This window comes from Hemitrygon akajei, chromosome 6 (assembly GCF_048418815.1).
Source record: "Hemitrygon akajei chromosome 6, sHemAka1.3, whole genome shotgun sequence".
NCBI lineage: Eukaryota > Metazoa > Chordata > Chondrichthyes > Myliobatiformes > Dasyatidae > Hemitrygon > Hemitrygon akajei.
This window is the reverse complement of record NC_133129.1, coordinates 1298213-1312316: the sequence shown is the minus strand read 5'-3', so window position 1 is coordinate 1312316 and position 14104 is coordinate 1298213. Positions and strand designations below refer to the sequence as shown.

The window sequence follows — 14104 nt, the reverse complement described above, 5'->3', positions numbered from 1 at the left end:
ATCAATGTATTGAGTACAGGAAATGGGATGTCATGTTGAAGTTGTACAAGTCATTACTGATACCTAATTTGGAGTATTGTGTGCGGTTTTAGTCACCTACCTACAGGAAAGATGTGAATAAGGTTGAAAATTTACGAGGATGTTGCTGGGTCTGGAAGACCTGAGTTATAAGGAAAGATTGAGTGAGTTAGGACTTCATTATATATTATTCGGGAAGCGGCCTGGTCGACAGAAGTGCCTGGTGTGAAAAGTGCTAGTCTTTGGCTCAAGAGTCTTCGGCGAGGAGGCTGAGGGGGGAGACTACGCCAGGCACAATTGGAGAGGGTGAAGACATGACCGCTGAGCTGATTCAGTGTGCTACGTGCATGATGTGGGAGGTCAGGGACACTGATGGTGCCCCTGGCTGCTACAGCTGTGGAATGTGTGTCCAGATTCAGCTTCTGAAGGAGCATGTTGCAGCACTGAAGAAAGAACTGGATGACCTCAGGTTTATCTGCGAAAAGGAGAGTTTTCTGGACAGGACCTACAGTGAGGTTGTTACACCGAGGATACCGGAAGAGAGAAAGGGGGCGACGATGAGGAAGGAAAGGATGCTTGAAGTACAGGAGACCCCAGGGGATGTACCTCTCGTAAACAGATTCACCCTCTTGGAAGCTGTCAGGACAGAAGATACTGCCAGTCTGAGAGGCGGACAGGTCTGCGAGCCGAAAATTAGTGCAGAAGCAGAGCTGAGGAGTCAGACATCAGGAAGAGCCGTGGTAGTAGGGGACTCCATAGTAAGAGGTACGGAAAGGGGTTTCTGCGGCAACAGGCGAGATTTAAGGATGGTGTGTTGCCTCCCTGGTGCTAGGATGCAGGACATCATGGACCGATTGCAGGGAATCCTCAAGGGTGAAGGTGAACAGCCGGAAGTGGTAGTGCATGTCGGCACAAATGACATCGGGAAGAAGAGGAAGGACATTCTGCAGCGTGACTTCAGAGAACTCGGAAGAAGGCTGAAAAGCAGGACTTCCAGGGTGGTTATCTCTGGTTTGCTTCCAGTTCCTCATGCTGGAGAGGGCAGGAACAGGGAGATAATGGATCTGAATGTGTGGCTGAGGAACTGGTGCAGGAAGCAAGGATTTACATTCTTGGACCACTGGGATCTGTTTTGGGGTAGGGATGAATTGTACAAAAGGGACGGGTTGCACCTTAATAGGCGGGCGACCAGCATTCTGGCAGACAGGTTTGCCACTGCAACACGGATGTGTTTAAACTAAGTAGTGGAGGGGAGGGGATGAACTGGAAATATAAGGATGGAGTTAAAGGGAAAGTGAAAATAAGAAAAGTTAAAAAGGACAACAGAATCAATGGAGTAGAAAGCTCAAGAAGGGATCATACAGTATGGCCAAGTGAAATAGGAATTATATGAAAGGAGAGGGGAGTAACAAATTAAAAGTATTATATATGAATGCACAAAGTATAAGGAATAAAGTAGATGAGCTTGAGGCTCAGTTGGAAATTGGCAAGTACGATGTTGTGGGAAATGAATATTCAAGGATATACATCTTATCGAAAGGACAGACTGACTGGCAGAGGGGGTAGGGTGGCTCTGTTGGTGAGGAATGATATTCAGTCCCTTGCGAGGGGGGACATAGGATCAGGGGATGTAGAGTCAGTATGGATAGAACTGAGAAATTCTAAGGGTAGAAAGGCCCTAATGGGAGTTATCTACAGGCCCCCAAACAGCAGTTTGGATGTAGGGTGTAAGTTGAATGAAGAGTTAAAATTGGCATGTCGCAAAGGTAATGATACAGTTGTCATGGGAGATTTCAACTTGCAGGTAGACTGGGAGAATCAGAATGGTACTGGACCCCAAGAAAGGGAGTTTGTGGAGTGCCTCCGAGATGGATTCTTAGAACAGCTTGTACTGGAGCCTACCAGGGAGAAGGCAATTTTAGATTTAGTGTTGTGCAGTGAACCAGATTTGATCAGGGACCTCAGGGTAAAGGAACCATTAGGAGGTAGTGATCATAATATGATATGTTTTAACCTACAATTTGAGAAGGAGGAGGGAAAATCGGATGTTTCAGTATTACAGTTAAAGGGAGCTATGGAGCTATGAGGGAGGAGCTGGCCAAAGTTCAATGGAACAATACCCTAGCAGGGAAGACAGTAGAACAACAATGGCAGGTAGTTCTGGGAATAATGCAGAAGGTGCAGGATCGGTTCATTCCAAAGAGGAAAAAAGATCCTAAGGGGAGTAAGGGGCGGCCATGGCTGACGAGGGAAGTAAAGGGCAGTATAAAAATAAAAGAGAAGTATAACATAGCAAAGATGAGCGGGAAACCGGAGGATTGGGAAGCTTTTAAAGAGCAACAGAAGATAACAAAAAAGGCAATACGCCAAGAAAAAATGAGGTGCAAAGGTAAACTAGCCTAGAATATAAAGGAGGATAGTAAAAGCTTCTTTAGGTATGTGACTAGCAAAAAAATAGTTAAGACCAAAATTGGGCCATTGAAGACAGAAACGGGTGAATTTATTATGGGGAACAAGGAAATGGCAGACGAGTTGAACAGGTACTTTGGATCTGTCTTCACTAGGGAAGACACAAACAATTTCCCAGATGTAATAGTGGCCAAAGGAACTAGGGTAAAGGATGAACTGAAGGAAATTTATATTAGGCAAGAATCGGTGTTGGATAGACTGTTGAGTCTGAAGGCTGTTAAGTCCCCGGGACCTGATGGTCTGCATCCCAGGGTACTTAAAGAGGTGGCTCTAGAAATCGTGGACGCATTGGTAATCATTTTCCAATGTTCTATAGATTCAGGAACAGTTTCTGCTGATTGGAGGGTGGCTAATGTTGTCCCACTTTTCAAGAAAGGAGGGAGAGAGAAAACAGGGTTAGCCTGACGTCAGTGGTGGGAAAGATGCTGGAGTCAATTATAAAAGAGGAAATTACGACACATTTGGATAGCAGTAGAAGGATCAGTCCGAGTCAGCATGGATTTATAAAGGGAAAATCATGCTTGACTAATCCTCTGGAGTTTTTTGAGGATGTAACTATGAAAATGGACAAGGGAGAGCCAGTGGATGTAGTGTACTTGGACTTCCAGAAAGCTTTTGATAAAGTCCCACATAGGAGATTAGTGGGCAAAATTAGGGCACATGGTATTGGGGGCAGAGTACTGATATGGATTGAAAATTGGCTGGCTGACAGGAAACAAAGAGTAGCGATTAACGGGTCCCTTTTGGAATGGCAGGCTGTGACCAGTGGGGTACCGCAAGGTTCGGTGCTGGGACCGCAGCTGTTTACAATATACATTAATGATTTAGATGAAGGGATTAAAAGTAACATTAGCAAATTTGCCGATGACACAAAGCTGGGTGGCAGTGTGAAATGTCAGGAGGATGTTATGAGAATGCAGGGTGACTTGGACAGGTTGGGTGAGTGGGCAAATGTATGGCAGATGCAGTTTAATGTGGATAAATGTGAGGTTATCCACTTTGGTGGCAAGAACAGGAAGGCAGATTACTATCTAAATGGAGTCAAGTTAGGAAAAGGGGAAGCACAACGAGATCTAGGTGTTCTTGTACATCAGTCAATGAAAGCAAGCATGCAGGTACAGCAGGCAGTGAAGAAAGCTAATGGCATGCTGGCCTTTATAACAAGAGGAATTGAGTATAGGAGTAAAGAGGTCCTTCTGCAGCTGTACAGGGCCCTGGTGAGACCCCACCTGGAGTATTGTGTGCAGTTTTGCTATTGAGGGAGTGCAGTGTAGGTTCACAAGGTTAATTCCCGGAATGGCGGGACTGTCATATGTTGAAAGATTGGAGTGACTGGGCTTGTATACACTGGAATTTAGAAGGATGAGAGTGGATCTGATTGAAACATATAAGATTATTAAGGGATTGGACACGCTGGAGGCAGGAAGCATGTTCCCGCTGATGGGTGAGTCCAGAACTAGAGGCCACAGTTTAAGAATAAGGGGTAAGCCATTTAGAACTGAGATGCGGAAAAACTTTTTCACCCAGAGAGTGGTGTATATGTGGAATGCTCTGCCCCAGAAGGCAGTGGAGGCCAAGTCTCTGGATGCATTCAAGAGAGAGTTAGATAGAGCTCTTATAGCGGGGTCAAGGGATATGGGGAGAGGGCAGGAACGGGGTACTGATTGTGTATGATCAGCCATGATCACAGTGAATGGCGGTGCTGGCTAGAAGGGCCGAATGGCCTACTCCTGCACCTACTGTCTATTATCTATATATAGAATGTAGAAGATTGGGAGGAGATTTGATAGAGGTATACAAAATTCTGAGGGGTATAGATAGGGTAAATACAAGCGGGCTTTTTCCACTGAGGTTGGGTAGGACTACAACTAGAGGTCATGGGTTAAGGGTGAAAAGTGAAAAGCTTTTGTTTTCTTTTTTTTATTAAGTGCAATCATAAACAATAGCCAGATCAGAAATGCTGATCAAGTCAATTAGTTCCCAAAGAGAACTCTGATAGGCCAATCAGATGGTTCACTGCTGCTCAGCGACAGAACACAAAAAAAACATGTGTACAATTAAGAAACATTAAAAAATTGTAGAAATACTGGAGTCACGATGATCACGATGAAGTCTGCTGGAGAGAGACATTTGTATACATGTTCCTCCATAATTCAAAGAAGTTGAAGAATAAGGTTGCAAGGTGACAAAGGTGGCAGGAGCACTTGGAGCTAAGAACTAATCCTTACCAGGAGAAAACAGCACCTGTTCTTTCCGCACTTTTCTCCAGCAGTTTAAGGGGAACATGAGAGGAACGTCTTCACTCAGAGGGTGGTGAGAGTGGAACGAGCTGCCAGCACAAAGTGGTGCATGCGAGTTTGATTTCAATATTTAAGTGAAGTGTGGATAGAAACTTGGATAGTAGGGGTAAGAGCCCATTGTAGGTCGATGGGAGTAGGCAGTTTAAATGCTTTTGGCCTGTTTGTGCTGTACTTCTCAATGACTCTATTCAAGGGCAGTGTAGCCTGAAGTCAAGTCACATTCATTTTATTATGGTATTTGGCGATACAGCCGGGAGTTGGCCTTTCCTGCCTTTGAGCAACACTGTCCCAACAACCCTAATTTAACTCTAACCTGATCACTGGAAAGTTTTATCATTGTCATCATGATGCACCGTGTTGTATGATGTGGGCGATCATGGTCTTTCCATGACCATCATTGTTCTTTCTTTCTTTTTCAATCTTTTTACTGAATTTTTCTAGACAAATATGTAGTGGTCATAATAGTACAAAGGGAGTGAGATTACATTGTTTGCAATTAATACATGTGAGTAGAAACTATAGGTAACACCAATATAATTGACCTCCCAAACTCTTAATATAGACAAGATACAAGGAAATAAAAAGATGGAAAAAAAACCCCAAATTGAAAAATCAAAAACAAGGTAAACTAAACTAAACAGAAATAAAACTAAACAAAGCTGGGCTATTCTATTATATCAGATAAAATCATTAATGTCATCAACTCCGCTCCTCTACACGAATTAATAAATAATATAAAGGAATCGGAAAAGATCAATTTACATTCTATGAAAGTATTGGATAAATGGCCTCCAAGTTTCTTCAAATTTAACCGAGGGATCAAAGGCACCACTTCTAATTTTTTCTAAGTTTAAACAGGATATGGTTTGGAAAAACCATTGAGAAGTAGCTGGAGGATTAATCTCTTTCCAATTCAATAAAATAGATCTTCTAGCCATTAAAGTAGCAAATGCAATCATCTGCCGAGCTGAAGAGGACCGATCAATCATTGGTAAACCAAAAATTGCAGTGATAGGGTGAGGCTGTAAATCAATGTGCAAAACTGTAGAGAATGTATCAAAAATATCTTTCTAATATTTTTCCAAAAGAGAGTAAAAACAAGCTAATTTAGATAGATAGATACTTTATTCATCCCCATGGGGAAATTCAACTTTTTTCCAATGTCCCATACACTTGTTGTAGCAAAACTAATTACATACAATACTTAACTCATTGTGGAGTATTGACCTCTTCATCCTGTCTGAGGAGCATTGCATCGATAGTAACCTGTTGCTGAAACTGCTTCTCTGTCTCTGGATGGTGCTATGTAGAGGATGTTCAGAGTTATCCATAATTGACCGTAGCCTACTCAGCGCCCTTCGCTCAGCTACCGATGTTAAACTCTCCAGTACTTTGCCCACGACAGAGCCCGCCTTCCTTACCAGCTTATTAAGACATGAGGCGTCCCTCTTCTTAATGCTTCCTCCCCAACACGCCACCACAAAGAAGAGGGTGCTCTCCACAACTGACCTATAGAACATCTTCAGCATCTCACTACAGACATTGAATGACGCCAACCTTCTAAGGAAATACAGTCAACTCTGTGCCTTCCTGCACAAGGCATCTGTGTTGGCAGTCCAGTCTAGCTTCTCGTCTAACTGTACTCCCAGATACTTGTAGGTCTTAACCTGCTCCACACATTCTCCATTAATGATCACTGGCTCCATATGAGGCCTAGATCTCCTAAAGTCCACCACCATCAATTTTAAATAATTGAAAAATTTTCTCCCATTTCTGTATAGGTAAAGAAAGTTGACGTTCCTTCTCCCATTCATTTTTAATGTTATCGGATATATCTGAATGTATTTTCATAATCATATCATAAATGATTGCTATTAAACCCTTTTGATAAGGGTTTAAGCCTAAAATTTTTCCCGTGATATCAGTTGGATATGAAGTCGGAAAAGTAGGTAACATCATATTCAAAAAAATATCTGATCTGTAAATATCTAAAAAAAAATGGGATCTGGGCAAATTATATTTGTTAAACAACTGTTCAAAAGACATGAAACAGTTAAAAATAAATAAATAAATTTATTTAAAAATAAATCACGAAAATATATTATACCCTTCATTTTCCATACCAAAAAGGCTTGATCCATAACAGAGGGTTGAAAGAAAAAATTAGATATAATAGGACTTGATAAAATAAATTTATTCAAGCCAAAAAATTTACAAAACTGAAACCATAATCGTATGTTTATTTATTGGATTAACCATTTGTTTATTCAATTTAGAAAGAACAAAGGGAAGCGAAGTCCCTAAGATGGAAACCAATGAAAATCCTTGTGCAGAATTACATTCAAGATTAGCCCATTGCGGACTGGCATTAATATCTACATCTTGTGTCCAAAATATTAAATATTGAATATTAATTGCCCAATAATAAAATCTTAAATTCAGCAGTGCCAGGCCACCGTTCATTTTAGATTTCTGCAAGTATTTTTTACTTAACCTAGGGTTTTTATTCTGCCATATATAAGACAAAATTTTAGAGTCAATAGTATCAAAAAAGGATTTGGGAATAAAGATTGGTACCGCTTGGAAAAGATATAAAAATTTAGGTAAAATAATCATCTTAATAGCATTAATTCGACCAATCAATGATATAGACAGTGAGGACCATTTAGTAAGCGATTGTTTGACCCAGTCTATTAAAGGTAAAAAATTGATGTTAAATAATTTTTTATGTTTTTTAGTAATTTTAACAGCTAGATAAGTAAAGTGATCCGTAACCAATCTAAATGGTAAATGTCTATAAATTGGAACTTGCATATTTAAAAGGAAATGTTCACTCTTATTAAGATTCAGTTTGTAACCAGAAAAGTTACTAAACTGAGCAAGCAGGGATATAACAGCAGGAATGGATTTCTCAGGATTCGAAATATGTAGTAACAAATCATCTGCATATAATGATAACTTATGTATCACATTCCCATGGGGAATGCCAAGTGTAGTAGGTGAGTCATGAATAGCAATAGCTAAAGGTTCCAGGGCAATATCAAATAGCAATGGGCTAAGATGACAGCCTTGCCTAGTGCCATGAAGCAACTGGAAAAAAGGAGATCTTATATTATTGATAAGTACCGAAGCCATAGGGGTATAATATATCAATTTAATCCAAGATATAAATTGCAGGCTAAAATTAAATTTCTCAAGCGTACTAAATAAGTATGGCCATTCAACTCGTATCAAACGCTTTCTCGGCATCCAATGAGATGACACATTCTGGCGTTCTAGCTGAGGGAGTATAAACAATATTCATTAATCTAATATCAAAGGACAGATATTGGTTTTTAATAAATCCGGTCTGATCAGCCAAAATAATTCGAGACAATACATACTCCAATCTAGTTGCCAATATTTTAGAAAAGATCTTAGAATCCACATTCAATAAGGATATAGGTCTATATGATGTGCGTTCAGTGGGATCTTTATCTTTTTTAAGAGTTAAGGAAATACAGGCACCATAAAAAGATTGTGGTAATTTACCTATAAATAATGCATCCTTAAAGATTCTGCATAACCAGGGAGAAAGTATAGTAGAGAAGGATTTTAAAAATTCTACTGTATAGCCACCTGGGCCAGGTGCTTTACCTGAATTCATTGAAGAAATAGCATCTTTTATTTCTTGTTCCGTAATAGGAGCATCTAATACTAAACGTTCATTAGGTGATAATTTCGGAACATTCAATTTCCCTAAGAATTCGTGCATTATAGTGGAGTCATCAGGAAATTCTGATTGATATAAGGAGATGTAAAATTCTTGAAAAGATTTGTTTGCCTCATCATGATCAACCGTTATAGTGCCATCTTGTTTACGAATTTTAATAATCTGATGTTTAGCCAAAGCAGATTTCAATTGACTAGCCAATAGTTTACCAGATTTATCACCATGTGTACAAAATGACTCTTAGACAAAATGAATTAATTTTCAATTGAGGATGTTAAAAGTAAACTATGCTCCATTTAAAGTTCGACCCTCTTTTTATAAAGCTCCTGACTAGGAGCAATAGAATATTTCTTGTCGATTGCTTTAATCTTATTAACCAATATACAAATCTTTTTATTAATTCATTTTTTCAGTCCAGCAGAATGTGAGATAATCTACCCATGAATGTATGCTTTAAAAGTACCCCATTGAACCCTACTAGAAATTTCTTCCGTAGAGTTTGTTGAAAAGAAGAAATCAATCTGTTCCTTAATGAAATTCACGAAGTCCGAGTCCTGTAGTAATACAGAATTCAATCGCCATTGTCCAAAGCTAGAGGGTGTATCCATTAATTTAATAGAGAGTTTCAGGGGTGCATGGTCAGAGATGGCAATGGAATCGTAATTGCAGTCAGTGACAGAGGGAATTAAACAAGAGTCAATAAAAAAGTAGTCAATTCTAGAACAACTGTGGTATACATGGGGAAAAAAATAAAAACTCTTTATCCTTTCGATATAGAAACCTCCAAATTTCTGAAATTCCAAAATCAAGCATAAAGGAATTAATAAAGGTAGCTGGTTTATTTGGAAGTGCCTGATTAGTCTTAGATCTATCCATTGAAGGATTTAAACAGCAATTAAAATCTCTATCCGTTATCAACATATAGTCATTTAAATTAGGAAAGGATGTAAATAAGTTTAAAAAAAATTCAGGATAGTCAACATTTGGAGCATAAACATTAACCATAACCACTTTTTTGTTTCAGAGTAGACCAGTAATTAACAAAAATCTACCATTCAGATCCAAAATTGTTTCATAGTGAACAAATGAAATTGAGGAATCTATAAAAACAGAAACTCTTTTCACTTTAGCCTGAGAATTCGAATGGTATTGTTGGTCTTTCCAAAACCTAAAAAACGCTGATTATCCTTTTTCCTCACATGAGTTTTTTGTGCAAAGATAATATGGGCATTCATTCTATGGAATACTTTGAAAATTACTTTCCATTTAATCGGATGGTTTAAACTGTTAGTATTCCATGAAACAAAATTAATAATCTTATCCATCATAGTAAAACCAGTAGTATGGTATGTAAATGATTAACCAGAATACAAACTCATGAACCCGGAAGAGAAAGAAAGGTTCAAGGAGGAACCGGAAGTTACGACATATTGGACATTTCAGTAGTTTCAAAATAGCCCAGGTGAAAAAAATCTAATCTATAAAAAGAAATACCCCCTCCCCCCACTCACAAAGACCTGGAAATAGGCCAGAGATTGGCCAAGAGATAAGCTAAAGCTAAATCTACCCCTATCTCTCCTGATGGCAGCCCAAAAGATAGAAGTTTTTAAAGAAAAGCCACCCATAAACCAAAAATTATATGAAGAAAATTATGAAAAAAAGAGAACAAGAAAAAAACTACCACAATTTTAAAAAAAAGTTTAAATCATAAAACAGAGTACTAAAATACTAGTATTTCAGAGAAAGGAGAAAACAAACGCCAATTCATGTTGTTGGTTATTTTCACGCATAAACAATTGAAAATGACGCAGCAAGAAAATAAGGTCTTATGGGAAGAAGAAAACAGGACAACATCTTAAAATGTCAAAAAAAGAGAGCGAATGCACCTCCATTCAAAAAAGAAGAAATCAAACATCTACTAAATAGTTTCAAAAAAGTTAAAAAAAAGCGGAATCCCAAAAGGGAACTGAAAAGTTAAACCTTCGTATTCTAACTGACCAGATCAATAAGCTGGTAAATAGCTTAAAAATTTAAGTAAAAGCCAAAAAAAAAGTGGAACTTTAATTAGGCCGTAGCAGAGGACGTTTGTTGGTCGAAAAATTTTTGAGCCTCATTTAATGACTTAAAGAGACAGTGGGAATTATCAGAGAGGACGATTCTCAATCGAGCTGGGAACAGGAGGAATGGTCTGAGACCCATTCGGAAGAATTCCGACATCAGACGCTTAAATGCCATTTGTTCCTTCAGAACCTCAGGGCTGAAATTTTCAACGAAGCGGAATTTGAAACCTTTAAATTAGAACATGCCTTTCCGCTGAGGAAAGCATATCAAACGTTCCTTGATATGAACATAATGGAGACGAACAATAACTGGTCGTGGTTTAGAACGATCAGAAGATTTTAGACGCGGTGTGCGATGAACGCGGTCAATTAATGGAGGGGTGTCCAGAACTTCTGTGCCAAACACATCGAATAAAAATTGAGAAAAGAACTTGATAGGATCACCCTCCTCAGCATCTTCAGGGAGACCGATTATCCGTAGATTCTATCTTCGGTAACTTTGAATTTATAATGATCCAGCTATTGAGACATCAAAGTTAGATTTTGTTCCAGAGTTGTAATCCTCCAATCTCTCTGTCGAGCTCCTTCGTCAAGTTCTGAATTTGTTACTTGCTGTAGTTCAAATTAATGTTTGAGCAATCTAAAATTATCCTAAACCGTCTTTAAAACTCCTAAGAACACAGCAAATTTTTGAGTAAGTTTATCATCTAGAAGTTACCACATTGTTTCAAAAGTAAATGGAGGTTGCTTAGATTGTTTCGGATCACCGTCTTTTTTCCCATTAGGATCAGAATCTTTCCCGTTTTTTGCTTCTCGTGATCTGGTATTCATTTTCAGCAACTTAAAGTCAAAATTCAAAAATATGTCTATAACATAAGCCTTTTAGTGTAGGTATAAAGCAAAGTAAATAAGGGTGGCTACAGGTAATAGAGGTAAAGGGAATGGAGCGAAGTCAAATTGAACCTCACACCACGAGCACCACCAGGAGACCTCATGACCATCATTGTTCTTGGCAAATTTTTCTACAGAAGTGGTTTGCCATTGTCATCTTCTGGGCAGTGTCTTTACAAGACGGGTGACCCAGCCATGATCAATGCATTTCACAGGTTGTCTGCCTGGCGTCACTGGTCGCATAACCAAGTACCAGATAGGCACCGGCTGCACATATGACCACCCACCACCTGCCCCATGGCTTCATGTGACCCTGATTGGGGGGGCTAAGCAGGTGCTACACCTTGCCCAAGGGTGACCTGCAGGCCAGCAGAGGGAAGGAGTGCCTTACACCTCCTTTGGTAGAGATGTATCTCCACCCTGCCATCTAATGGGACAATTTACAATGACTAATTAACAGAGTCAGTACGTCATTGAACTGTGAGAGGAAACCAGAGCACCCGGAGAAAACCCACACATTCCATGGGGAGGGTGTGCAGACTCCTTACAGAGGACGCCAGGATGAACTCTGAACTCTGCCCCAAGCTGTATTAGGGTCACGCTAACTACTACGCTACTGTAGCACCCTAATTTATTTACTTATTTTAGAAATACATGGCAGAACAGACTCTTCCTCCCACTGAGCCTCACCACCCAGCAACCTTGGTCTAATATACTGTCAAAAGCAGAAATCCACATGTGCGCAGGTGTAATGTAAAACTTGCTTACAGCAGCATCACAGGCTCAGTGCGTCAGGTCAACAGCATTCACAGGGAAAACATCAATTAAACATAAATTATACACAATTTTTACAAGAATGAACACAATTAGAACAAAAGAAACACAACCGGCTTTAGTGCAAAGTGGTCATGGTGGTGTTAACCTGTAGTGATCAGGGTTGGATCGAGTACCGAATGTTTGAAGGGAAGTAGCTTTTCCTGAACCTGGTAGTATGGGACTTCAGGATTCTGTACATCCTGCCTGTTGGGAGCTGTGAGAGATGATGTGGCCCGGATAGTGGGATCTTTGATGATGGATATTGCCTACATTGGAGCCTACATGCGATAGACTCAGATCTCCACTCTGTCCCATCCCACATAGAAAACGATGCTTCATGCACCAAGATCTGTGGAATTTATTGCCATAGACAGCTATGCAGGCCAAGTCATTGGGTATATTTAAAGCAAAGGTTGACAGGTTCTTGGTTAGTCAGGGCATCAAAGGTTACAGAAAGAAGGCAGGACAATGGGGTTGAGGGGGATAATAAATCAGCCATAATAGAATGGTGAAGCAGACTGGATGGGCCAAATGGCCTAACTCTGTTCCTGTGTCTTATGGTCTTGTGAATCTGGAGCACCCAGGGTGTAAGCCCACGTGGTCACAGGGATAACGTGCAAACTCCACACAGAGATTCGTTATCAATAAGCTTGAAAGAGTACAGAGAAAATTTACAAGGATGTTGCCAGGACTTGAAGACCTGATTTTATAGAGAAAAGTTGAATACGTTCAGACTTTATTCCCTGGAATGTATGAAAATGGGGGCAATATACTAGAGGTATACAACATTTCTTGGGGTACAGACAGAGTAAATGCAAGCAGGCTTTTTCCACCGAGGTTGGGTTAAACTAGAACTTAGAGGTCATGGGTTAGAGGTGAAAGGTGAAATGTTTAAGGGGAACATGAGGGGGAACTTCTTCACTCAGAGGGTGGTGGGATTGTGGAACAAGCGCCAGTGGACGAGGTGGATGCAGATTGATTTCAGGGTTTAAGTGAATGTGGATAGGTTTGTGGATGTGAGGGGTACAGCGGGCTCTGGTCTGGGTGCGGGTCAATGGGACTAGGCAAATAGGCTGAAGAGCCTGTTTCAATGCGTAGTGCTCTGATGGATGCAAGTGTAATGTGTGTTCATTGTCCCGTCCACCAGGTCTGCACCAGCGTCTTCCCCAGCTGGGACCAGTTTAAGCACCATCTGGCTGAGCACACGGGAGAGAAACCCAACCACTGCACCCTCTGTGACATGTGGTTCATGCGCGCCAGCGAGCTGCGGCAGCACGTAAAGGAGAAGCACGGCGCCACCGAGCAGGGGACGGGAGCCCTGGCGGAGATCGTGGTGTTGATCAACACTGAGGCCATGGAGAGCGAGACAGTCATCGAGGAGGTGACCGTGTAGGAGGATCAGGGACTGGGAAAGGGGAGGGGTGGGGTGTGGGTGGGGGTGGTGGGCAAAGTGGGCACTTCCACACCTGGCCCAATGTCAAGACATCGTGGGAGAGTGACTAGGGTGATTGGTACACCAGATGAGGGCAGGGTCAGCTGCTCTCCCCCCATCAGACTTCTGGTTTCAAGCTTCAGCAAATAATGGTCAGATTATTCTGCCTCCCAAGTGGAAGTTCAAGACTGTGTAGTCAAAGCTGCATTGCCAGTGCACAATTGCAGCTGCTGAGAGTGCTGCCTACTGAGTGGCTGCCCGTCCCTGGCTCCACAAGTGAACCGGGCCCCACCGAGGCTGTTGGGGAAATATAAAGGCCAGAAACTCAGTGCTGGCCGGTGACTGCGAGACCTGGCTCTTCACCCCTCAACTGCTCGGAGGGAGCAGGGACCAGCATCCCATCGAT

The 14104-nt window shown here is 40.9% G+C and overlaps 1 protein-coding gene across 7 annotated transcripts in view; it reads left to right on the top strand.

Moving 5' to 3' along the window:
• The window catches only part of LOC140728806 (zinc finger protein 131-like), a 116457-nt gene that overhangs the window by 50363 nt on the left and 51990 nt on the right, over positions 1–14104 (top strand). For all 7 annotated transcript variants that reach the window (XM_073047771.1, XM_073047770.1, XM_073047772.1 and 4 more), the window contains one exon: positions 13414–13647. In XM_073047771.1, the coding sequence (XP_072903872.1) occupies positions 13414–13647 (234 nt within the window). The remainder of the gene's footprint in view (positions 1–13413; positions 13648–14104) is intronic.